Source organism: Pecten maximus, chromosome 8 (genome assembly GCF_902652985.1).
Source record: "Pecten maximus chromosome 8, xPecMax1.1, whole genome shotgun sequence".
NCBI classification, from domain to species: Eukaryota; Metazoa; Mollusca; class Bivalvia; order Pectinida; family Pectinidae; genus Pecten; species Pecten maximus.
In genome coordinates this window covers 14,054,926-14,081,481 of record NC_047022.1, presented here as the reverse complement: position 1 = coordinate 14,081,481, position 26,556 = coordinate 14,054,926, and the positions used below count along the sequence as shown (strand labels likewise).

The 26,556-nt window shown below is 35.1% G+C and overlaps 1 protein-coding gene across 1 annotated transcript; it reads left to right on the top strand.

Annotated features, from left to right (window-relative positions):
* Positions 1–242: 242 nt before the first annotated feature.
* On the top strand, positions 243–18,624 carry LOC117333719 (cytochrome P450 1A1-like). Its single transcript, XM_033893140.1, has 10 exons — positions 243–426; positions 8,528–8,605; positions 10,019–10,117; positions 10,503–10,596; positions 15,699–15,857; positions 16,154–16,365; positions 16,690–16,818; positions 17,124–17,228; positions 17,714–17,848; positions 18,079–18,624. Exons 1-10 carry the CDS (start codon positions 243–245, stop codon positions 18,426–18,428), a joined length of 1,545 nt encoding a protein of 514 aa, XP_033749031.1. The 3' UTR covers positions 18,429–18,624.
* The last annotated feature ends 7,932 nt before the right edge of the window (positions 18,625–26,556 follow it).

Here is a 26,556-nt window from a genome sequence, read left to right as displayed (position 1 = left end):
CTAAATTACCCCGCGGTCAAATTCTATCTATTTTAAGTATCAAGGCACCGATTTCTCGACAAACAGGAAAAATGGTTTCAACTTATTATATTTTTCATATATATAAAATGAAACAAGCCTACGTGAATGAATCGTTATGCAGGTGGACATGTATGTTTCAATTATATCCATTCAAACAACCTGTCATTTTCAGTTGCTATACGTTGTCTATCGCAGAACCTGTGCATGTGATAAACAGAACAATGGATTTCCTGAGATCCATTCTACCAGCTGGATTGAGTGACATGGAGAATTATATCACCAAAAGCGTCACTCGTACTTCTCTCCTTGGCGTCTGCCTTGTTGTACTTCTAGCTCGTTGGATCTTAACCAAACGCCAGCTCCCACCAGGTCCATGGGCTCTCCCGATAATCGGCCACTATAAACGTTTGTATATATATTACTGAATGACCACTAGATTATTACAACGTGTTTAGTGATGTAGTACCTTATCAGCAGCACAACGTCTGCTTCTGGTTAGTATTAATTAAAAAGGGAAATATTAGCCCTACTCCTACTATATATGATATAGTAGTATGTAGTAAGGTCTAGTTTTTTTCTATTTATACTAACCTGTAGGAGACGCATGTGCCGGTGTAACGTTGAAAATGGACCCCCGTGGAAAATGGAACCCGGTTCCATTTTCAACGTTGAAAATGGAACCGGGATGCCGTGGAAAACTGACCCTCCTGTTGAAAATGGACCCCATCAGGTCTCTCTTTTCCACGTGTAGCCTGTTGAAAACGGAACCCGTTGAAAAGTGAGCCACATGTACATATTTCTCTGAATAATAGCAATGTTATAAGATACAAGTCTGTATACAATTAAACAAGCATACAATTTTGATCGATATTGATTAACAATTCGATCTTTGGTGACCCATATAATGACCTTTGGTATATCTTCAAACTGTTGTATAATATGCATATAAAATGTATACAATATTGATCAATATTCGTAAAACATTTGACCTTTGACCTTTGGCATAACTTATCACTATGATAAATTATCCATCTAACACGTACACGATATTGATCGACAGTTTGGCAATTTGACCTGTGACCTTTGGTGACCCATATAATGACCTTTGGTATAACTTATCACTGTTATCAGATTTGCATATGACATGTAAACGATATCGATCGACATTGGTTGATAACTTGACCTTTGACCTTTGGTGACCCATATAATGACCTTTGGTATATCTTCAAACTGTAATAGGATATGCATATAAAATGTACAAAATATTGATCAACATTTCACCTATGACCTTTGGTGTCCCATATAATGACCTTTGGTATAACTTATCACTGTTATCAGATATGCATATGACATGTAAACGATATTGATCGACATTGGTTGATAATTTGACCTTTGACCTTTGGTGACCCATATAATAACCTTTGGTATATCTTCAAACTGTAATAGGATATGCATACAAAATGTATACAATATTGATCAACATTGATTAACAATTTGACATGTGACCTTTGGTGACCGGTATAATGACCTTTGCTATAAATTATGACATATAAGATATAGAGGATCTGTCATGAGTTTCCCTTCATATTAGATTTATGATACGAGTTTTGAATTTTTTATTTTTGCGAGCCTCTGGCGAGCAAAAATAAAAAAATTCTAAACGAGTATCATAAATCTAACATGAAGGGAAACGAATGACAGATTCTTTTTATCATATGACGTTTTCTTTCATCGTTCCCCATCAAAAACTGATTTTCTCTTTTGCCTTGAATCGTCACATCTCAACCAAATCACCCGAACCTTCGAAGTAGGTCAATTATACCGACGAGAGAAGAAATAGTTCTAACACAACTGACTCTTGAAAAGGATTCATTTTATTAAATACACGTCTCAAAACAAAATTTCAGCATTTTTTCATTTAATCTATAATAGATAAATTGTCCTTGGTGTTTGAAACAATGAGGAAAATATTTTAGTTTGAAAGTTCATGAGCGACTGTTTTTGATGTGACGAAGCCGTGACGTCACTTGGCGCGATAATGGAGGCTTCGTTGTACAAATGTCTATTCGCTGTCGCTGTCGTACAGAACCATTGTACGGCGCCTTTTCACTGCTTTGTGTTTATCCTCGTCCTCGCGGGAGTTTATGGAGATGTGAAATGTTCCACCGTGAATATTCCCACTGAACATCGTGTTCAGACTGCCGTGAAAAGCGACTTTGGATGCCGATTTGTTGGCAGTGTTGTTTGTTTTGACATTACACGTGTTTGTCGACGACAGTGTCAGCATGTTATTCTGAGTAACCGTTGAAGGCAAGTTGTAACAAACTACATTGCCGTTTTTCATGAGGATTTTATTAAATAATGTTATTATTTGTTTATTTGAAAAGAATCTAGACTAGATATGTCTCATCGGACAACGCAACCGCAATTTTCTATCGGAGTTGAAATATGTTACTAGGGGTCATAAAATAGATGTTTGCCAGGCCTAATTTAACATCTTATAGTATAAATATAATTAAAAAACTTAGGATGTTTACATCTTGGATTTTATCTTTGATTGTACAATATGTTATGTTAATAGACCAATTTGTCGTTCAGTTGATTTTTTTTCAAAGTTTACAAGCACTAGTCGCCATTTTTACGAGTCGTAGTAAAAAGAAGTAGGTCGTTCCCACGCGTATGAATACAGTTCTCACGGAACCAGCCAATCAGCGTAGCGAAAGGTGTTATTACACTAGTGTCATAAAGAAAATTTATGTGATGGGTTTATGACACCTTATATAACGGTAGTCATATGATAAATGCATATATGTAACATGTACAAGATATTGATCGACATTGATTGACGATGTGACCTGTGACCTTTGGTAACCTATATAATAGCCTTTGGTTTATCTTCAAACTGTAATACGATATTGATCGATATTTACCTTTGACCTTGGTTGACCCATATAATGACCTTTCGTATAAATTCAAACAATAATAAGATAATCATGTATATTATATTCATCGACATGAATAAACAATTTCTCCTATTAAGCGTTCGTTTTTTTGTTTGTTCGTTGTTTTGTTTTGTTTTGTTGTTTTTTTTGGGGGGGGGGGGGGTCAGCAAATGATATGCAAATGGGTCAGTATGTTGTCGTGTCCATTTTCAACGTTGAATATGGAACCGGGGTCATTTAAAAAAAAAAAAAAAATAAGCAAATGGGTCAGTATGTTATGAGGTCCATTTTCAACGTTGAACATGGAACCGGTGTCATTTTCAGCAAATGATGTGGAAATGGGTCAGCATGTTTTGGGGTCCATTTTCAACGTTAAATATGGAACTGGGGTCATTTAAAAAAAATGATATGGAAATGGGTCAGTATGTCGTGGTTCAATTTCTCTTCGGGCAGGTGAGCTAAAAACATTTAATACAATGGAAATATTGAAACATACTATCGATAGTATTAAGGTTTAAACGTTTAGGTGTGAATCAACATTGCATATAAAACAAAACAAAAATAAGAAAGAAAGACTATCATCAGGTTATATAAAAGTAAACATTGTATTTAATCACATCATTGACATCACTCTATATTTTTCTATATTAAGTCTTTTCTAATCAGAAAAAAATAATGTTAACTTTAAAATCTTTTAATTCAAACGGAGTACATGTAAATGGTAAAAGACTCTTAGAAGGTGTGAACTTTAAATTACTCCCTCTGTTCCAATAGTGTGGGGACTGATAATCCATCAACTTCGCTAGCCAAGGGTGTTCAATACGATACTCTCCTTTTCACTGAAAAGGAGAGTATCGTATTGAACACCCTTGGCTAGCGAAGTTGATAATCCATATGCCGTCAAGAACAATATGATAATGATTGAATACAGTAAAACCCCACTTACTCGAACCCGGTTTACTCGAATACCCTCATTCGTCGAACATTTCCTTTCGTCCCGACAGAGTTCATACGTATTAAATATACCTCGAATTACTCGAATACTATGTATCCCCGAACCTCGATCAGGTCCACACGAATTCGAGTAAGTGGGGGTTTACTGTATATGAATGTGCATTATAGATACACTTTGCAACGGAAGCTTTCATAAACTTTTGCATCAAATACATTTAAACTGTCATTATTGCTCAATAAGAAATAACCATTTCTCTTCTTTTTTTAGTCCAAGCACCAAAAACCATAAGAAATACACAATGGGCAATATCATAGATTTAGAATATGAGACAATGCGTCAGCAGTGGCGTCATTGATAACTACAGTATACATTGTATACATATCTGGTTAATACGATATGAAGTCATCGTTACATTCATTAAGTATGGAAAATGATGTCATAGGTAATTATATATATACATTGTATAACATGGGACATATCAACATCGAATACTGTGTAGCATAATTATCAGGAAACAACAATGCTCAAGAACTGGCATTGTCATCTATGAAGATATGGCGACGGTTATCAGTAATTATGCACAATTTGAGACCTGATGTCATTGGTTACTACAAAGCATGCGAGACATGGTGTCAAAAGTAATAGAAATAAACTGTGCAGGAGCTCTGATAGATATACCCCATACCCCCACAAAGTGGTCTAGAGTGATATGTGGTCCTAAAATGGACCCCACAACATACTGACCCCTTTCCATATTATTTTTAAAAAGTAACCCTGGTTCCATATTCAACGTTGAAAATGGACCCAGCGACATACTAACCCATTTCCATATCATTTGCTGAAAATGACCCCGGTTCCATATTCAACGTTGAAAATGGACCCCACAATATACTGACTCATTTCCATATTATTTACTGAAAATGACCCCGGTTCCATATTCAACGTTGAAAATGGACCCCACGACATACTGACCAATTTCCATAATATTTACTGAAAATGACCCCGGTTACATATTCAACGTTGAAAATGGACCCCACGACATACTGACCCATTTCAATATATTTTTTTTCAAATGACGAAGTTCCATATTCAACGTTGAAAATGAACCCCACAATATACTGACCCATTTCCATATTATTTACTGAAAATGACCCCGGTTCCATATTCAACGTTGAAAATGGACCCCACAATATACTGACTCATTTCCATATTATTTACTGAAAATGACCCCGGTTCCATATTCAACGTTGAAAATGGACCCCACAACATACTGACCATTTTCCATATTATTTACTGAAAATGACCCCGGTTACATATTCAACGTTGAAAATGGACCCCACGACATACTGACCAATTTCCATATTATTTACTGAAAATGACCCCGGTTACATATTCAACGTTGAAAATGGACCCCACGACATACTGACCAATTTCCATATTATTTACTGAAAATGACCCCGGTTACATATTCAACGTTGAATATGGACCCCACGACATACTGACCCATTTCAATATTTTTTTTTTTAATGACGAAGTTCCATATTCAACGTTGAAAATGAACCCCACAATATACTGACCCATTTCCATATTATTTACTGAAAATGACCCCGGTTCCATATTCAACGTTGAAAATGGACCCCACAATATACTGACCCATTTCCATATCATAAGTTTAAAATTACCCCGGTTCCATATTCAACGTTGAAAATGGACCCCACGACATACTGACCAACTTCCATATTATTCACTGAAAATGACCCCGGTTCCATATTCAACGTTTTAAATGGACCCCACGACATACTGACCAACTTCAATATTATGTACTGAAAATGACCCCGGGTCCATATTCAACGTTGAAAATGGAACCCACGATATACTGACCCATTTCCATATCATTTTCTGAAAATTACCCCGGTTATTAGATTTTCAAAGTGACACCAGTTCCATATTCAAACGTTATAGTGGATCTTGGTTAATTAATAAATTACCAAAAACATAATTGGACAAATCTATGTCGATCAATATCGTATACATGTTTTATGTAGCTTATGACAGTTAATATTTATACAATATGTCATTATATGTGTCACCAAACTTCAAAGGTCAATGTCGATTAACATCGTATACGTAAGAGTATGCATATCAAATAACAGTTTGAAGTTTATACCAAAGGTCATTAAAATTGACACCAAAGGTCACAAGTCAGATTTTTTTCAAAAATATGGACCAACGTCGTGAACATGCCATATGCGTATATAGTTGAAAGTTACACAAAAGGTCATTATATGGGTCACCAAAGATCATAGGTCAAAATGTTTATCAATGTCGATCTATATCGTGTTCATGCTATGTGAATAATATATAGCAGTGATAAGTTATACCAAAGGTCAAATTGTGTTTCAATGTTGATCAATATCATATACATTTCATATATATAACCTATTACAGATTGAATATATACCAAAGGTCATTATATGGCTCACCAAAGGTCAAAGGTTGAATTGTGTACCAATGTCGATCAATATCGTGAACATGTTAAATGAATATCTTATAACAGTAATGAGTTATAGCAAAGGTCATTATATGGGTCACAAGAGGTCACAGGTCAAATTGTTAATCAATGTCGATCAAAATCGTGTTCATGTTACATGAATATCTTGTAACAGCGTTAAGTTATTTCAAAGATCATTTTATGGGTCACCAAGGGTCAAAGGTCAAATTATTAATCAATGTCGATCAATATCGTATACATCCCATATACATATTATATTTCAGTTTGAATATATACCAAAGGTCATTATATGGGTCACCAAAGGTCACAGGTCAAATTATTAATTTATGTGGACCAATGTCGTATACATTTCATATGCATAATTTATAACGGTGATGTGTTATACGAAAGGTCATTATCTGGGTCACCAAAGGTCAAAGGTTCAATTGTGTACCAATGGCGATCAATATCGTGTACATGTTAAATGAATATCTTATAACAGCGATGAGTTATAGCAAAGGTCATTATATGGGTCACAAGAGGTCAAAGATCAAATTGTTAATCAATGTCGATCAATATCGTATACATTCACTATGCATATCATAATTTAGTTTGAATATATACCAAAGGTCATTATATGGGTCACCAAAGGTCACAGGTCAAATTCTTAATTAATGTGGACCAATGTCGTATACATTTCATATGCATATCTTATAACGGTGATAAGTTATACGAAAGGTCATTATCTGGGTCACCAAAGGTCAAAGGTTAAATTGTTTATCAATGACGATCAATATCGTGTACGTGCCATATGAATATCTAAGAACAGTGATAAGTTTTACCAAAGGTCATTATATGGGTCACCAAAGGTCACAGGTAAAATTGCTAACTAATGTCGATCAATGTCGTATACATTTTATATGCATATTTTAAAACAGTGTAAAGTTATACGAAAGGTCATTATCAGGTTCAATTAAGGTCACGGGTCAAATTATCAATCAATGTCGATAAATGGTATACATGTATAGGGACATCTTATTTAAAGTAATGCTAATGGTCATTATCTGGGTCACCAGATGTCACGAGTTAAAGTGTTAATCAATGTACATAATAATTATATACATTTTATATGCACTTCTCATAACAGCCTAATGTGATATCAAAGGTCACCTAAGGTCACGGGCCATTTTATTTTACCATTGCCCTTCAATATCGTTTATACATTGTAGCATGTAAGCATATCTTATCGCAACGTCCATGACAATATAAACTAGTACCGAGATCCAATACTTTTATGTGGTTCTATATTCAACGAGGTCCATTTTCAACGGGTATGTAAAGAAAATTTAATATTTGGTTCCGTTTTCCACGGCATCCCGGTTCCATTTTCAACGTTGAAAATGGACCCGGGTTCCATTTTCCACGGGGGTCCATTTTCAACGTTACACCGGCAGTAGCGTTATAATCTCCCCTGCTGTTATTGTCGATGATGTGATAATGTTACGTTATCTAGTTAAAAATGTAAACGTTAGCGATATCGAATTACTGTTGATTTCGTCTTTTTTCTATCTTACCAATGCACTTTCAATTTGATATATATATATATATATATAGGTTGAACATGATACAATCACGCTAGTATACGCCTTCGGCCCACGTTTGCCGAAGGGTTCATTGTTGTTTCTCCAGTTACTAAAACATTATTCTTATAGTATTTTATTGTATTTCCAGTACTTCCTATATATATTATTATGTGATTGTATTTGTATTTTTTGTGTTTTGATAAAGGGGCGGATTGCCTCGAAAATTTAACAAGCCTCATTGTCCACACTATTTGAATTACTTCTTTGCCCCATATAATCATTACAAGTAATTCGTATCCTCCATACATTTATGTGAGGATCCAGTGTTATCTGGATTATACTGTTTATATTACTTCTTTGACCCATATATATATATATATTATATGGTCAAATTGATAAACCTGTGGTATGTTTTGTATCAAACTATGTAGAATTAGACGAATATTTTGGGCTGAGATCATAGAATTTAATCAATCACTGAATAGTGTTTAAAGTATTTCTATCATACTGCACCATTGTGTTATTTTTGTTGCAGTTTTGCTTGACCCGAAAATACACGAGGCTTGTGCACGACTCTCCGATAGGTACGGACCAGTAGTCACTGTACAATTTGGTAAGTAAGGTTCAATTTTGTAATCTAATTTACAATTCAACATCGACACATAAACAAAACTAAAATTGTTTAATTTTAAGTAACTTTATTCCGTGTCGTATTTAATTGATTGTTGATACTAGTATCTAATTCGTAAACAAACAACCTAATTGCTGACTAGATCTACATAAGCAGAACAATGACATAGAAAGGAAAACAATAAGAACGAAATGTAATACACACCACGTCCTAACGTTTAATAGAAAATAGGATACTATGTCTGAAGGGGTTTTTCCTGTATTTGTTTGTCTTAGACTCGAAATGTCGCATCTAGGTGTGAAAATATTATTCTATAAAATTGTAATTATAAAGGTGAATTAATATCGGTTTTTGTGAGTACTTGGTGCTCGCTATCATTATACTTCGGAAAAAATGAATTCTTGCCAACGGTTACTAGGCTAATTTGTTTATGTGACACCCTCTAAGCAATGGGAATATAAAATACAGGCGTCTCAATTAGAAATAAAGGAAAATTCACACTTATTAAAATGTTGTATGTTAAATATAGAAGGTTATTATTGCTTATTGTTTTTTGACTTGTGAACGAGGATTGAGGCTGAAAGATCAGTTTTAAACAAGAAATATCTTTATAAAAGATAAACTGCATAGTTTTAATGCTGGTGATCATAATGTAAAACTGATGGTGAAATAAATTAACGAACTAAAGCGTTTTAGCACGAATAACAAAATTTTATCAGTTTGAATCATTTTTGTTAATAATAAGACTGCATTTGAATCAGGAATATGATTTTAATAATGTGTCAATTAAAAAGATAATCTATTTATTCATCTTGCATTCAATCTTATCTTTGTTTCGTTTTTAACCGTACATCTGCATTTTGCATTTACCGCATACAATCTTATCTTTGTTTCGTTTTTAACTGCTTATCTGCATTTTGCATTTACCGCTACATTGACCAGTCACATAATTCATCATGACCAGTAACGCCACCTGTCGCGTCATATCCGGGGCCAAAAGAAAATTAAATGGCTATGCCGAAAAATTGATACTGTATATTAGATACAACCTGAAACCCAATTCCAATTTCAAATTACTTTCGAGGTGTACCCTGTCAAAAGTCTTCAAAAAAAACAAATGCGTATATAACAGCTACAGGAGTGATATTTTTCATGTAATATTTGGGTAATGAGAAAATGAATTGTTTTACAGCAATCAGATGCTTACTTTTTAAAATTGATGATAATAACAATCCAAGTAGCACTCTTAAAAATCATAAAGGTAAGCAAGAAACCGATCAGGAGGTTGACTATACCTTTGCCACTTAACAAGTATGTCAATAGTGTGCGCTGCAAAACTGAAAGAGACTTGCCTGATCTATCAGTCCTTGTTTGAAATGTGTTTTATACTACCAGGTCCTACAAAAACCGTTATCCTTAACACCATTGAGACTGTGATGGAGGCTTTGGTTAAAAGGCGTGCAGACTTCGCCGGGAGACCTCCAGTTCCCTCAGGTATGTCTCGCAATCAGTCGATTCCTATTATATTACATACGAATGGACATTATTAATGGGGTGTTTCGTTAGTGAGGTTATCATTCAGTGAAAAGTATTTGTGGCTTATGATAACAGGTAAACATATCAGTCGGAATGGTATAGTTATTACGTTTTCTTGGCATATGACAAAACATTACAATGCTCATTTATTTTTGTATGCTGTTTTTTTTATTTTATTTTATTATTAAAGTAATGATTTTAAAAGAAGAAAGACACCAGGAAAAGGAGATTTCTCGTGCTAGTTATTCGTAAAGAATTATGTAATTGCCGTTTATAGATCCATGAATGTATTTCTGGTGTCGTTAATCAATAAAGGAATGTAGTTCATTTACCGTTCATATAGGAATGCAACTGTCTGAAGGCGGTAAGGACATACTGATGGCACAGTATACTCCAACTCTAAAACTCCATCGTAAAATAGCCGGGTCTGCCCTCAGGTAGGTATTGACGAGAGTCGCGTCGAAGATTTGACTCGCGAAACAACGTTAACCAGAAGGAAACGTACCACTGCGGCTCGCGTTATGATGACTCTGAAACAACGGACAATTATAATCGTTGTTTTGATGACGGATATCAACAACGCTCTTATAACCGCGGTTATGAGCATCGAGGATACGAAAGAGGCGAGAATTATAATAACTTTGGCAAAGACGGCCTGTCGGAAGCTATACTGATAACTGGGAGGACGTTTCTCACAAACGTTCTTACAATCACGGGAATGAATACCCTAATGACCGCGATAATGAGGTGAGAGACTGGTGGGATACAGAAAGTGAACACATCTATTGACTCCAATAAAACAAAAGATGTATAACGACAACAACTGTAACATTAGCAATGTGTGTAAGTTCATCTTACTAACTGTACTTATAATGAATGTGTCTATCACTACATGGAATGTAAGAGGTATTGGAACATCTGGTCTGTATGTAAATAAACTCTTGAACCTAACATCCAGTGATATCGTAATCCTCACGGAAGTTAATATTGATAACGACAAAATAAAGCTACTTGATGACTTTCATGAAAATTATTACGTTGCCCCGAGGCCAATATACGATTTTGCAACATCAGATAAACAGAAGGTTGCTATCCTGGTTAAACACACATTATATCACAGTGTAAAGATTCTAGATAACGCATGCAACGATCGCATCGTCGTCATCCAAATATACAATCATGATGAAATTGATACCCTCACTATAGTGGGCGTATATATGCCAAGTAACAGTGATTTGGTTTTCTACGATTCGATATTGCAACAATTACGGGACACGTGTGAATTTTATTCCACGACAGGAAAAGTTATTATAGCGGGAGATTTAAATGCGCGTATAAACGAAATACCCGAACATTATGTTTCAAAGTATAAATCCAATCAAATGAAAACTTTGGTAAAGGACTTGGCTCTGACCCCTGTCAACCTTACTAATAAATGTACTGGATATGGATATACGTTCACCCCTATACAATCCATGCTAGATTATATAATGATTGATGAATGTCTATCACCATTCCTACAACGGGCAGAGATATTCTCCACTGCGGAAACCGAAATTGCATCTGATCATTTGCCTGTTATGTGTGTCTTATCAATTCCTATTAAACACGCCGATTCTATTGAACCGTTGCTACCAGACGACTCTCGCGCGTGGAAAAGAGCTACTGTTGACAATCTCATAGCGTATCAACTCCAAGTTTGTGAACGACTCAAAGTCCTAGAAGATATGCCGTTAGTTACCCAATATGATATTGACGCATACACGGAAATACTCGCTATGTCACTAATCATGTCCGCCAACTTTACTATACCACCTCTAAATCGGATCCCACATCTCAAGCCGTATTGGTCACAAGATGTCAGACAAGCACACAAACATGCACTGAAGGAAAGAAGACAATGGATTAAGGAAGGTCGACCACGAGGTTTTCATAACCATTCTTATAAATTATACAAAGAAGCAAAACGTCTCTTTAGATCCACATACGATTCAGCTTATGAACAATACAGACAAGAGTGCGAGACAGAACTAGAAAACACAGCGGAGTGTGACCTGAGGCTATTCTGGAAAGTAATTCGACAAAGAAAATGCCCACGAACAGACCGATGTCAAGACATCAATTGGAACAACAAATCTCATAATACACCAAAGACAATAGTCGAAGCGTTCGCGAATTATTTTGAAGGTATCTACGATCATGGGACCAAAATCAGTCTTTCATCTTCTCCTAACAATCTGGATAAAGAAGCATACAATATGCTTAACGCGCCATTCACCTTCAGTGAACTTAGAGATGCAATTAAGGATACAAAACTAAATAAAGCACCGGGCGTCGACAACGTGTGTAACGAACATTTGAGATATGGAGGACGAGATTTAGTGATATATTCGCTTCGACTTTTCAATGCAATACAAGAAAATCATTTAATTCCTAAAACCTGGAAACGCGGGATCATTATTCTTATATTTAAAGGAGGAAACAAGTCCAAACAGAATCCTGACAACTACAGACCGATTTCGCTGCTGCCAGCCTTATATAAGGGTATGGAAAAGCTACTACATAATCGACTTCAAGAACGGTTACTACTTACACAAAATAACCTGTGCATTCAACAACAAGGGTTTCAGAAAAAGTTAAGCTGTGAAACAGTCGCATTTAACCTCAGGGAATGTATAAAGTATAACATAGAAAAGCACAGCAATGTCTTTGCCGCATTCCTTGACACCCGGAAAGCGTTCGATACGGTATGGCATGCGGGTCTTTTGGAAAAAGTTCATGATTTTGGAATCAGAGGACATACATTTGAAATTATCCGCAACGCATACACAGACATATCAAGTGCAGTAATGACTCATGGAACTCGATCTCGGTGGTTTCCGGTACGCTCCGGAATCCGACAAGGAGGAGTGACGTCAACATTTTTGTACCTCATATATATTAATGACTTATTAACGGAATTAGAAGCAACAAATTCGGGAGCGAAAATATGTGAAATTAAATGTGGAAACCCAGCACTGGCTGATGATCTCGCCTTACTAGCTACAAATCCAGCTTCCTTGCAAAATCTTTTAAATGTATGTGAAAACTATGCGAAAGAATGGAAGTTCCAATATAACGCGAGTAAAAGTGCTATTCTTATATTTGGAAAAACACGAAATATCACAAATTTCGAATGGACCTTAAACGCAACAAAACTAACGATACAAAATTCATATAAGCATGTTGGAATGCTGATAACCAACGATCTCAAGGTCGAAGCAGCAATATCGAACGGATGTGAAAAGGGAAGAAAATCATTCAATCTTATGACAAGGTTTGGACAGGACTGTAAATCCACGAAGCCTACGGTAACCGCCAATTTATATAAGAAAGTCATCCTCCCTAGTGTGTTATATGGTTCACAATTCTGGAGTAACCCTTTGCAAAAAGATATTCAACGGCTCAATGTCTTTCAGCACGAAATTGCGAAAAGAGCACAGTGTTTTAGGAAACGTACGCGATCAGACATAGCGGAACCAATGCTTGGACTCTACAGAATCGCGGCAGAGATAGACAAAAAGAAACTTCTGTTCCTACATACATTAATTGCCCTTCCGTCGAATAAATTACCGAAGCAAATATTCTTGTCACGGCTTTATCAGCACCTGGACGAACCAACTTCCCAAACTGGATTTATACCTGATATTGTTAAAACATTGGCTGAATATGATCTACAGGATCATCTCCTGGACTACGTAAAATCTACGCATTTCCCCCCCAAAAATGTGTGGAAACGACTAGTAAATCGCTCAATTAATTACATCGAAGATAAATTGTTAAGAGAAAGATTATGCGTCGACGGAGATTTCATTCGTTTTCAAGATGTACATTGTACATACCGTTCACCATACATATTATAGAATATGCCATGTACGCAGACAATACGTTACGCAGCCAAAATGCTAACTTTTACGCCAACATGGATTGAATCGAAATGTGAAAATTGTGAGGATCTATATATTGATCCTATATTGCATTTTGTGTCAAAGTGTCATACTACGAAACACCTTAGATTGAGATTCATGGAAAAAGTTCTTGCGTCATACGGACCCGAAGTTTGTATTTACCTTGATAACCTATCTCATGAATATTTTCTGAGAATACTATTCGGTACAAACTGTCATGCCTTCAAAACCATCTTTGAATCCGAAGAAATGTATCTACTGTTTTTGAAAGACGCTGCAGACTTTTTGGAAAGAGCATACAAATGCTTTAACCAAATGTCAAAAAAAAAAAAAAAAATGAAAGTATCCTATGAAATGAACTCTTCCTACATTTAACTAATAATAGACAATCAACTAAAATGTAGAAAACCAACGATTGTAAAGATTTAAAATACTTTATTTATTTTGTAAATCTCATTTAATTGAGGAATAAAAGAATTGATTGATTGATTGATTGATTGATTGATTGATATAATAATTTTAAAACGTTTTTATGTATGTCTGTAATGATTTAAATCTAACAATGTAGAAAGAGCAAGTATTTATTCTGATTCTCTGTCTTAGCAAAAGGAATCTGGACAGTATCACTGTAGGGGAAATGCTGATACATTGTATTACTATATAATCTTGTGTCAAGTTGTCATATATTCTGCTTCGTTCCTGGACATACTGGGATACCTGGTAATGCAAAGGAAAAACGCTTTGTAAACGCCTCATTATCGCTTCTAGCCACTAATTCTAAACTTCATTCTACTAATTTAAAACCATTAATAACTAATTTATGTCACAAAAAGAGTGTAGTCCATATGTAAACAACAAATTACAATAGATCAAAGCAACTATTGGGAAATGGTATCCTTACTGTAAACCCGGGTGGGATATACAATTATTACTTATTGCAGCGCGAAGACCAGTTTCATTGCATCGCATGCAATGAAACATTTTCCATTAAACAAATCTTATTGGATTTTAATGACCAATAACCTATTAAAGATAATTTCTATCAAAGCATAACCCTCCCCTGATACCATGTCTCAAATTTTGACTGTCAACATGTATACACAATTTTGAATTGAAAGCTGTCGTAGAAGTACCGCAGGATATGAATGCCTATGGCCACTTTTATATCATTGAACTTGGGAGTGTACCACTAATTCCGTTTGTTTGCTGTTGTTTTGGTTAGTATTTATTAAGATTTATTGACTGTTATGACATATTTAGAGTTGATGGAATGGAATAAGAATGGAATAATAATACTAATAATAAATATGAAAAACGTAAACGCATGGCTTTGAGTACATTGTTGTTCTTTGGATGCTGTGTCGCAAACTGAAATCAAGTCACCACTACGAGTTTTGTCCCTTGGTACTGCATGTACAGCAATTTGTTTTAGGGCGAAATTCACGAAAACTTAAAATGATTATTCATTTAGCATAGAATAAACTGTTCAAGTAACGCTGACTTCTTAGACGACGATGCATTCATAAAATAGCCATTACCAGAGTGTATCGGTAACGGATAAATATTCATAATTTGAAAATAATTCTTTACAGAAACTACCTTAAGGGACCTCGACTCCAGGCGGCAGTACAGGACTCTATGGGACAATTTCTAAAGTTGGTCGAGGAAACAAACGGGAAACCATTCGTTCCGCATGCGTTTGTAGACCTTGTGCTGTTTAACATGCTGTGCGGTGTTTGCTATCAAAAAATGTAAGATGAAAATTAATCCTTAATTTCAAACAGTTTTGTGTTTTATGGGATGATGATATATTATATAACCTGAAATAATCTAGGTAAATTCTGCTTTTGTCGTGTTGTCTACAATGGTCTAAATGATGATTTAAAGAAAGGAATTAATAGCAGATATCAGCGCTTTCTTAGTATAGCAGAGGATAACGTAGCACCAGGATAACTAGTTGAATTACTAAGTTATCAACTTAATCGCTTCACTAAAAATGAGGAGACTTCGTCAATTAACTATTATATAAATATACCTTTATACCTAGATACAAATTTGATGACCCGAAGTTCAAGCATTACGCAGACATAGACAACCAGTACACTGCAGAATTTGGAATGGGACTAATGGAAGACCTGTACCCCATTTTGGCGAAAGTTTGGCCTACTCAACGATACAAGAAAGTTGTGTGGTTATTTGGACAGCTTCTTCAGTTTGTAAACGAAGAACTAGAAGCACACAAACGGGACTTCGATGAAGGTTATTGTTAACTTCAACTGGTTATGACAAAATCTAATATATATGTACATTGCACAACATTAATATACGTACATTATTTCGTATTATGTATTTATATTTTTACGCCATCAAACATTAGACAAACTATGTTTGATTTCAAGTTAAGTCAACGCAAGCAACCCATTATAATATATTTACTATAAAACTGATAAATTTTGACAGTCAGCTGACGCGCCAGAAATCATTCCATCTCCGTATCTCAGGTACATGTGTCATATCAAGGAGCTGGTTCTGAAATCTCTTTCACTTCTACAGGTTTTAACAATGATTTGGTGTCGATTGTAGGTAATATCCGGGACTTTACTGATTGTCTTATACTGGCGAGGAAAGAGGCCGAGAAGGAAGACGATCCCGAAGTCTTGAGTCAGCTTACAAATGTTCACATCAGACAGACAATTTCTGATATATTCTTGGGTAATTTATTTTCCGGTACTATTTTTGCTATCTAGATTGCAACAACTGTAATAAGATGACTATTGACCATGTAAGTAGTGTAGTCAAACAGAAAATGGAACACTTCCTTTGTAAACCAGTTAACAGTTATCATTGGAATTCTTCTGGTGTGGTCGGTCATGGTTCTGGATTTGACGTTATCAGTTTCTAATATAATAAGGAAAAAATATTTCCAAATAGCTAGTCACATGATTAATGTTTGTTAATTTGTTCGTGATTGATCATATAGTATGATAATATTTACCTTTGATGTTTCACTATGACAGGGGGGCTTGATACCTCCAGATTCACAATTCAGTGGGTAATCCTATACATGGCCGATAACCAGCACGTGCAGAGGAAAGTACAGGAGGAACTAGACAGAGTAGTTGGTAGGTATGGAGACTCTAACAGGTTGCGAAACCAAAGTCATTAACAATTACAATGTAGATTGTTCGCATTTTGAAATACTGATTAGATGCGCCAGGCCTGCAGAATCAATATTGAAAATGTTAAATTGTATAAGCATTTACTGTATTAGATAATTAATTGCTTCAATACAGAGAAATGGGATTGCGTAAAACTTTAAAAGAAATACATTTGTTTCGTAGTTTCGCTATGTAATATGTAGTGATATACACCTACAACGTACTGCCTTTTGTGTTTTAATCAGCGATATTGATTGTTCATTTTTAATGTTCATTAAATGTTATTCATAAAATATAGATGCTTTATTAATGACAAAGTGCTATTACAACTCCCTGTCTTTATTTCGACCTATTATTAATTCTTCAGTCGCCCTCTAGTTACCAGCTCTTTTTACCCTTATTATTGGCATCACTGATGCTTACCTGCTCCGTTATATCTTATTTTTCAGGACGGGACCGCCTTCCTGAGGTAGACGATCGGCCATACCTTCCCTACACCGAGGCAACGCTTTACGAAGTGATGAGGATTGCATCCGTAGTACCGCTGGGAATGCCACATACGGCCATGGTAGACTCCAGTGTTGGTAGGTATTAGTATAGCAGGCAGGAAAACTGAATACTCTAGTATAGGTTTGTTACAATTTACTGTACATACTGTAACAAACAAACATATTAAATGAAGATGGATAGTCAAAGAGCTGCAATAAAGTCAATAAATTACTTTTGGTTTTTCAATGTAACTGCAACACAAGACGAGATCTTATTGTATATAAAACGAAGGTGCATTTACATCTATCTGCTTAACATATTACAGGTGGATACACCATACCAGAAGGTACTATGATTTTTATAAACCACTGGGCATTACATAATGACCCTCGTCACTGGAAAGAGCCATCGAAGTTTGACCCCGAGCGGTTTTTGAATTCTGACGGCACGTTGGCGAGGAAACCAGAGAGCTGGCTTCCGTTTTCCGCCGGAAGGAGAGCTTGTATCGGAGAGTCTGTCGCTGTACCTGAACTCCTGCTCATATTTTCGATTTTAATGCACCAGCTTAGCATTAAACTGCCACCAGGTGTCGTCGCGGACTACTCGCCAGAATCTTCCGGCGTTATCGGTTACACAGCCAATAGATACAAAATTGTGGCCGAAAAGAGGTTCTAAATAGGATGGATTCAGCATTCCCGGAATAGCTTAATACATAATACATGAATATACTTCGGAAGAATATCTTTAATTTGTAGTTATGCATATATCGGATATGTAAATATATATATATATATATATTACACAGAATAAAGTATAATAGTATTATAGATGTGCTTAGATACCAAATTGTAGAGCACTTTGTCAACTTTGACTGTCATTTGCCCGCAAAATGATTTTAGTGTAGCAAATTTAACTATCATCAGTTTTACGAAAAGAATCAACTAATATACGCTACGCAAAGCGGTTTTTTTGTTTTTTGTTTTTTTATTTTGTCTTTTTTTAATGAATACATGCTTTATTTACTACGTTATTCCTGAAGTCAACTCATGAATATTGCTTTAGATTGTAAGCAAATTATCGCTCAATCAAACTAAAAATATCATCTACACCATCTTGTTTCAACAAATCGTGAGTATTATCATGTTACATAATGAGAATAAGGAAACAACAACACACATTGTTAGCGGGAGTACATTTTGGCCGAGGATAGTCGAAAACCCACGAAAAACATTATACGAACCGAATCAATATGTATTTTGCCATTATCGGCAATGTGATTTGATTTGTTTTCTTGGCCTCCAAGTCCTCTGCAGTTGATGTAAAATAATATATCTATTCAATTTCCTTATCTGATTTGAAGTCAGGCGTTTTTGGTACTTGTTGATATGTCTAATGGTTCCAGTGTAACTGTCCTATTACATTTTTAAAATGTGACTTAACCCGGAGTTGACAGATGTGTATGACTGGTCTTTTTTCTCCTTGTTTTGAATAATCTCCATGCAAATCTTTTTCTATATATTGATTTTTTTATTCGTTTATTCAATTTTGAGTTACAGTAGAACTATAGTTTCGTTGTTATGTCCGTATTCCCTGTTGATTTTCCACTTGTTTAATCAAATCTATTCAGAATTACGGCTTCGTTATGCCCTTGTTTTGGTCAGTTTTGAGTTAGAATTAACGTTGTGATATTATGCCTTATTCTCTCATTGGTCACGTGATGAAAGAGACTGAATGTATTCGTCAACATATCTCCATAACAGAGTGTGTATGTACATGAACTCAATACCTGGGTATAATTACATATTCTACCATGTTTGCTATGCAACGCCAGTTTTGATTGGTTTAAAACCATGTATTATTTTGCAATAACCCACGCTCGTGCCAATAATACACGGTCGTGAGTCACGGCTGTTACAATTTTATATATCTAATATCCACCCGTTTTATAAAGGGTTACTATAGCCGATTGGGCTAATGGCTAGTCTTTCAAAGAATTTTATCACGACGCGAGTTCGAATCCTTCGGCGGCCACCCTTTTTTTCTTTTTTTTTATTCTTTTTTTTTTCTTTTTAATTTTCAAAATCAATGCCATATGAAAGATGCTCTTGATCGTAGTACTGTATTACCTGTATATTTCATCAGCAAATAATGCAATACTCAAGAAATACATTTCAAGGTTTTCTCGGGGTTTCTTTGCTGTTTTTCTATTAGAAAGAGGTCGATCTCAGAACTAAACAGTACATGGTAGAATAGAAATAATCAACTTTGAATCGTGTATTGTTGCAGGATATACAAGTCGGACTGGCTTATCTTTACACAATAACTCAATAAATAACTGGCTATCTTTACACAATAACTCAATAACTTGCTATCTTTACACATTAACTCAATAACTGGCTATCTTTACACATTAACTCAATAACTGGCTATCTTTACACATTAACTCAATAACTGGCTATCTTTACACATTAACTCAATAACTGGCTATCTTTACACATTAACTCAATAACTGGCTATCTTTACACATTAACTCAATAACTGGCTATCTTTACACAATAACTCAATAACTGCTATCTTTACACATTAACTCAATAACTGGCTATCTTTACACAATAACTCAATAACTGGGTATCTTTACACATTAACTCAATAACTGGCTATCTTTACACATTAACTCAATAACTGGCTATCTTTACACAATAACTCAATAACTGGCTATCTTTACACATTAACTCAATAACTGGCTATCTTTACACAATAACTCAATAACTGGATATCTTTACACATGAAGTTAATATCTGGGTGTCTTCACATCTTAACTTAATAACTGGGAATATATTCAAACATTAATTCAATATAATTGGGTGTTTTCACATTAATTCAATACCTGGGTGTCTTCACACATTAATTCAATACCTGGGTGTCTTTACACATTAACTCAATAACTGGGTATCTTCACACAATAACTCAATAACTGGGTATCTTCACACAATAACTCAATAACTGGCTATCTTTACACATTAACTCAATAACTGGCTATCTTTACACAATAACTCAATAACTGGATATCTTCACACATAAAATCAATATCTGGGTGTCTTCACATCTTAACTTAATAACTGGGAATATATTCAAACATTAATTCAATATAACTGGGTGTTTTCACATTTATTCAATATAACTGGGTGTTTTCACATTAACTCATTACCTGGGTGTCTTCACACATTAACTCAATAACAGGGTGTATCTACACTCTAACTCCATATCAAATTATACTCGGCACAATCAGTCCTAATAGAGATTCATGTAATCAGTAATAGTTTATTTTGGAAAATTTCAATCTTTTAAGTCGACTTGTCAGCTTGGTCATTAATCGTCCTTTTACTGATAAATTTCAGGCCATTGCTGAAGTCATGCGAACATAACTATGGGATAGCTTTTCCATGCAGGACTATAATTATACATTATTTTTGACATCAATTAATACAAAAGAAACTGTTTTATCTTCAGACACATCAAGAAGAAAATTTTCACGACTTTCAAAGTATCTCGTTTAGAAAGTTATTTTTTTGTATTTTTGAATTCTGTCCTCGATATAGAGAAACACAGAGCATCTTCAATAAGTATAACAGGTGCATACATTATCATATAATATTCTGGCTCAACTTTAATTTGCAGGTATTTATATGTATATTACTATAAACGCATGCCACATGACAAATTCCGAAGTATAATCCACCGACACTGATATATGTTGATAATTCAACTGTTCTTACATTTTTTTTCTTTTCAGAAGAATATCAATAAGGCATGGAAAACGTTTGAAAACGTTTGAATGACCACTTTGACCACCATTGAACATACTGATGGCTTTTCTTCTGATATTCTATTATTTATGAATGACTAATACTTATGATGGTATTCAATAACAGTATTCCTTCCTCAAACATATGCCACGTGTAGAATTCTGAAATGAAAATTATGAAATAAAACAATCGAAGGGAGATAACTCATTTGTATACCTGGATTACAATTACATTCATACCCGACACACATAATGCAATCACAACTATCATTTTATTATTAAGAGCATATTTTATAAACTACATGCCACTCAGTTGCCTGGCATTGATCAAAAGTCTATGTACATATATATGCACTTTCCATATATAGCTGGCAATACTGTTTTAAAAGTTGTTTAAATCTGATGGAAAACAGATAATTAGTTTATATACGTCTATGGGTAGTGTATGCTGCAAAACCAAACTCATTGACCAAAGCACCAATACATTAAAAAGATTGAAAGAATCCAAAATTTAAAAAATTAGGTCATAATCATGTTTTTAATATCTAATACATGTGTAGTTTGTGAATTTCTTCATAATTATATATGCAAAATTATTGTATTGTAATAGCATAATAAAAGTGATTATGGTGTATTAAATTGTTGTTTTGTTTCAATCTGTTAATACTTAATATATAATATTGCTTTATTTTATAAAACGTATTGATCACACCAAAACACTTAAATACCTCCCTTTACTAAGTGAGCATCACGATGTGACACGCATTTATAAGATGTCTATCCTTCTGATCAACGAACAGATGGACTGCTGTACAGCATGAATGATCAAATTCTATGAACTGATATAGATAGCAAATGGTGATATAATCACAAATATTAAAACTTTATTTTCAAAACAAATATAATATTCACAATGCCATCGGATTTTTTTTTTTAAATCCCTTAGTGAGCTTTCCGTGGCGCTTAAGTTTAATATTTTCCCGTAACTGCCTCAGAAGTGAAGTTTAGTATGTGCCATTAATTTTGTGAGATGGTATTCAACAATATCCTTCCTTCCACAAATACATACCACATATAGAACACGGTCGTTTCAGCTATCCTCGTTCTAATGTGAAATCGTACGAAAAGTTTAGTTTCTGTTCTCTGGTCTATTTGTTATTCAAGCTATGAAATACTTCCACTGATGGTTGTGGTGATGCTTGAATTCAAACTGTGTAAAGAATCGGATCCCGTCCCCGACGAGACTTGGCGAGAAGTAACTAGGAATACTGACGCATTATATTTATGTGATGTATACGTAGATAACGTGGTCACCTGTCAGCTGTTTTATTACGTCAAACCTTTGAGCGTTATCAAGATACTATTAAACTATCTGAAACAATGAAAACCTTCATAAAATCCCTTGTGCTGTTTGAGGTGAACATAGCTCTAAAAGGTGGGGTTTCCAGCATTTGATTTCCCATATGGTTTGGCCTACAGGTTTCTTTACGCTTAGAGACTACTCACTGGTACATTGCTTTTACCATTAAAGTTTTTTTTTTCCGTTGGCTGTATGTTTAAGCCAAATTAATCGATCATGCCTTTGCCTAATTAAATAATTACGTAACTAAATTACTTAACTAAGAACTGAGGTGGTCACAAAACAATTACTGTACATTGAACATTTTAACTAAAGAAATGTTTGAACCATAACCTAAATTTCAAAGTACTTAAAACAGTAAGTATACCGCACGCCGTTAATATATATTTTTAAGCATTTTTTTTTTTGAGGGGGGTGCGGGGTGGGGGGGGGGGGGGGGGGGGGTATTTTTTTGTGAACAAATGACATTTTAACTTAATGTACACATGTGTCTTCCCTACTTTATAACAACCCCTAATAAGCATACAAGTATAAGCTACGTCCTGAATTGACCATCGCTGTTAATCATATTTAGGACGTTAACCACGATATACTACATGACCTATAGTAACTAAATACAAATGTAGATCTTGTATACGCCAAGCATATTGTTATTTTGACATTACTTTTTGCATTTTCTGCAAGTAAATACAGTATCGTTCTCACAATGAGAGATGCGGGTTGTTACGTTGCCTTTAGGAGAGACATATAAACCAGGAACAGCACAATTGGTTGCTTGGTGTTTTAAAAGCAGGTAGTGAATAGTCAACTTAATTGATGATCAAGAAATTGGCATGTGTGCGAAGTGTTTCAAAAACGAAAGTCGCAGCCTGAAATGTTGGTGTTGATGGTGATACGGCGGAACATCCCATTATTACTCATAGAGAATATTTGTATGACCAGTCTTCCTACGCCAATCAATCAAAACTCGACCATTTTGACCGAGCACCCAAAACACCAACTCATCTCTCATCACAAAATGTGGTGTCCTTGGTCCTCGCGTATCTCGTAGAGAAAGAGATCGTCATCCTAACGTTCAAATTCGCACTGATGAAAAAGAAATATTGACTTGATGAAACAGAGATGTTGACTTCACACCTACCTTCCAGGGAACAACCAACCAATCGAAAAAATATATTTTTGAAACAGCCCCTGTGTATAGAACGTTGAGCCAAGGATAAAATGTCTGGCAGCTACTGATTGGCCAGTATGTTATGAAGTGAGAAAATAGATATGTAGCCTGATAGGTAACTATCAATAAGAAATGTTGATATAAATTTCGTAAGTCCGATTGTTTTTTTTCCCAAAAGTTCACGTAATAATAAACAGGTAAACATTTACGATTTTTGAGAATTTTTACTGCGAAATTCACCTATTTTCAAAATGGCTACCCTGGAGAAAATTTGAGCTGAAGGACCCAACTTTTCTTTTTGATTAGGTGTTATATCAGACCCTAAACTTTTGTTATAAACCATAATCGTCATATTCAATTCAAGAATTTGAATGAAATAATCCAAAACGTTAACACTAAAGTCTATGGGAAAACAATTGGTTGGTTGGTCTCTTCCAGACCAAAAGAAATCATCCATAATCTTTTGGAGATATCACATATGCTGTCAATGAGTCTTCCTTTACCCTTCTCTATATTTTCCTCCTCTCTTCATGATGCAGATTGTAAAGCCTGGACAAGAATATAGTTTCTAGATATCATTTCACATTGTTCATCCTCTGTTGACACAGGTACTTACACTCAATCCCATGATGCACTGCTGTTATTCTAGGTAAAAGGCGGGCATATCGTGGAAACAGTGTTCAACATATTCCAAAGAGTCTTGATCACAATCTCTGCCCTGCAGTTAGGGCGTAAGAAATCGTAAGAGGCGACTAAATTTGGGATCTTTTCTTTTCTCTTCTTTCTTAACAACTTTCTTCTTCCTAACGTCTCCCTTGACACTGCCTCACTTTTGGCCTTTAGTTGAGCGTTCGCCCCTGTGAGGAAGGCTTTGGGTTCTGTCCCCTAGCCGAGACATACCAGAGTCCTTAAAAATGGTAGTTGCTACTCCTGCTTAGCGCTCAGCATATTTGGAGTGGGACGACTGGTTTGCCCGTTGTCAGTATAATGTTACCGGGTGGGGTGTGCTGCTGGGTGTCTTCGGCAGTATGCTTCAGTGAGGTAGCACTTTAAATCGGCAAAAGTTCCGGCCTATCACAAGGAGACTTAACACGAACATACCGCAGCTTCCCAACACATACGCACCCCACTCATGCATGTCGCACGCACGGGAGGTCGTCCTTAAATGACCTTAGCTGTTAATAGGACGTTAAACTAAATCAACCAAACCAAATCCAGAGAAGCTCCTGTGTCAGGAAGAATCGGAACTATTTGTAGCTATCAGGGAACATGTTGGCCATTTTGAAAGGGGAAATTTCACTTTAGTTGGTTACTAGTGTTGATGTCAGTCCCAGTGTACTTATAAAACCTAAAACCTGATAAAATATATAAACATTTTATTTCAGTTCACTTTACAATATTTCAATGCAAAACATATTATCCACCTATGTTCGTTTTTCTTTCAAAAATTACATAGCAATATTGTCAATCAATTATAATATTACTTTGCACGAAAACTTCTAATTACTATTTTTGGGCAATTTAAATATTTGATACTGTTTAAAGATGTTTTGGCACGAAATTACGAATGGGCTGCAATACGAAGTTGTATTTTTGATCTTTCAGAAAATGTCTCTTAATGTAAAAAGATCTTGTTCTTAACTCCAAATCTATCACATTTTTATCTCCTGTTCCTAATGTATTCATAACTTTAACTTCTTCCTTTGCAAATATGATATCTTACATATCATTATTAGCATTTTCATATTTAGTTTTCTCCAAAAAATAAGAAGAAATGATATCGAAACATTTTCCCCAAAAACCAAACTTCTTTTCTTTTTGGTACAAAAAGGGCGCCGTATTTATTCTTGCCTGTGTACATGTTTGGATTAAATGACTATTTGTAAACGTAGAACTGCAGAGGCTACCAATCGCACATACAAGCTATTGTATTTTTTCTTAGGCCATTTAGACACCCGACCTTTGGCGACGGATCTACTTACTGTGGTAGGAAAACAAGACGACAAATGGTTTCGGCATTTACTTCGTCCATGAGAATTTTACCTCTTGGATCCGTCCTTCTGCGAATTTCTTCAAATTATTTTGGCGATGTCATGTCATCTTGCTCCTAAGTCATAACTAATACTTACTACATTTCATTATTATCACTTTAAACTGCCCTACATAAAATAGTCTTTATTCTATCGGTATTTCTGATTTGGGATATACAAATATTCGTCGTGGTCATCCTTCTGAGATCAGTAAGTTTCCAAATCTCAGTATGTTTTGATCTCTAAACCGCAGCAAAAAAAAGAAAATATACAAATTTGAAAAAGCACAAAGATTTCTGAAATAAATTACAACCCCATGTCGGATTATTTGATTTTCCCTTTAAATAAAGCTGATAACTCTAGGTAAATCTATCTTAAAAATCTTTGAAATGGAGCCATTAATTGCATTCTGTCATGTTATATGGCCAGAAAATTCT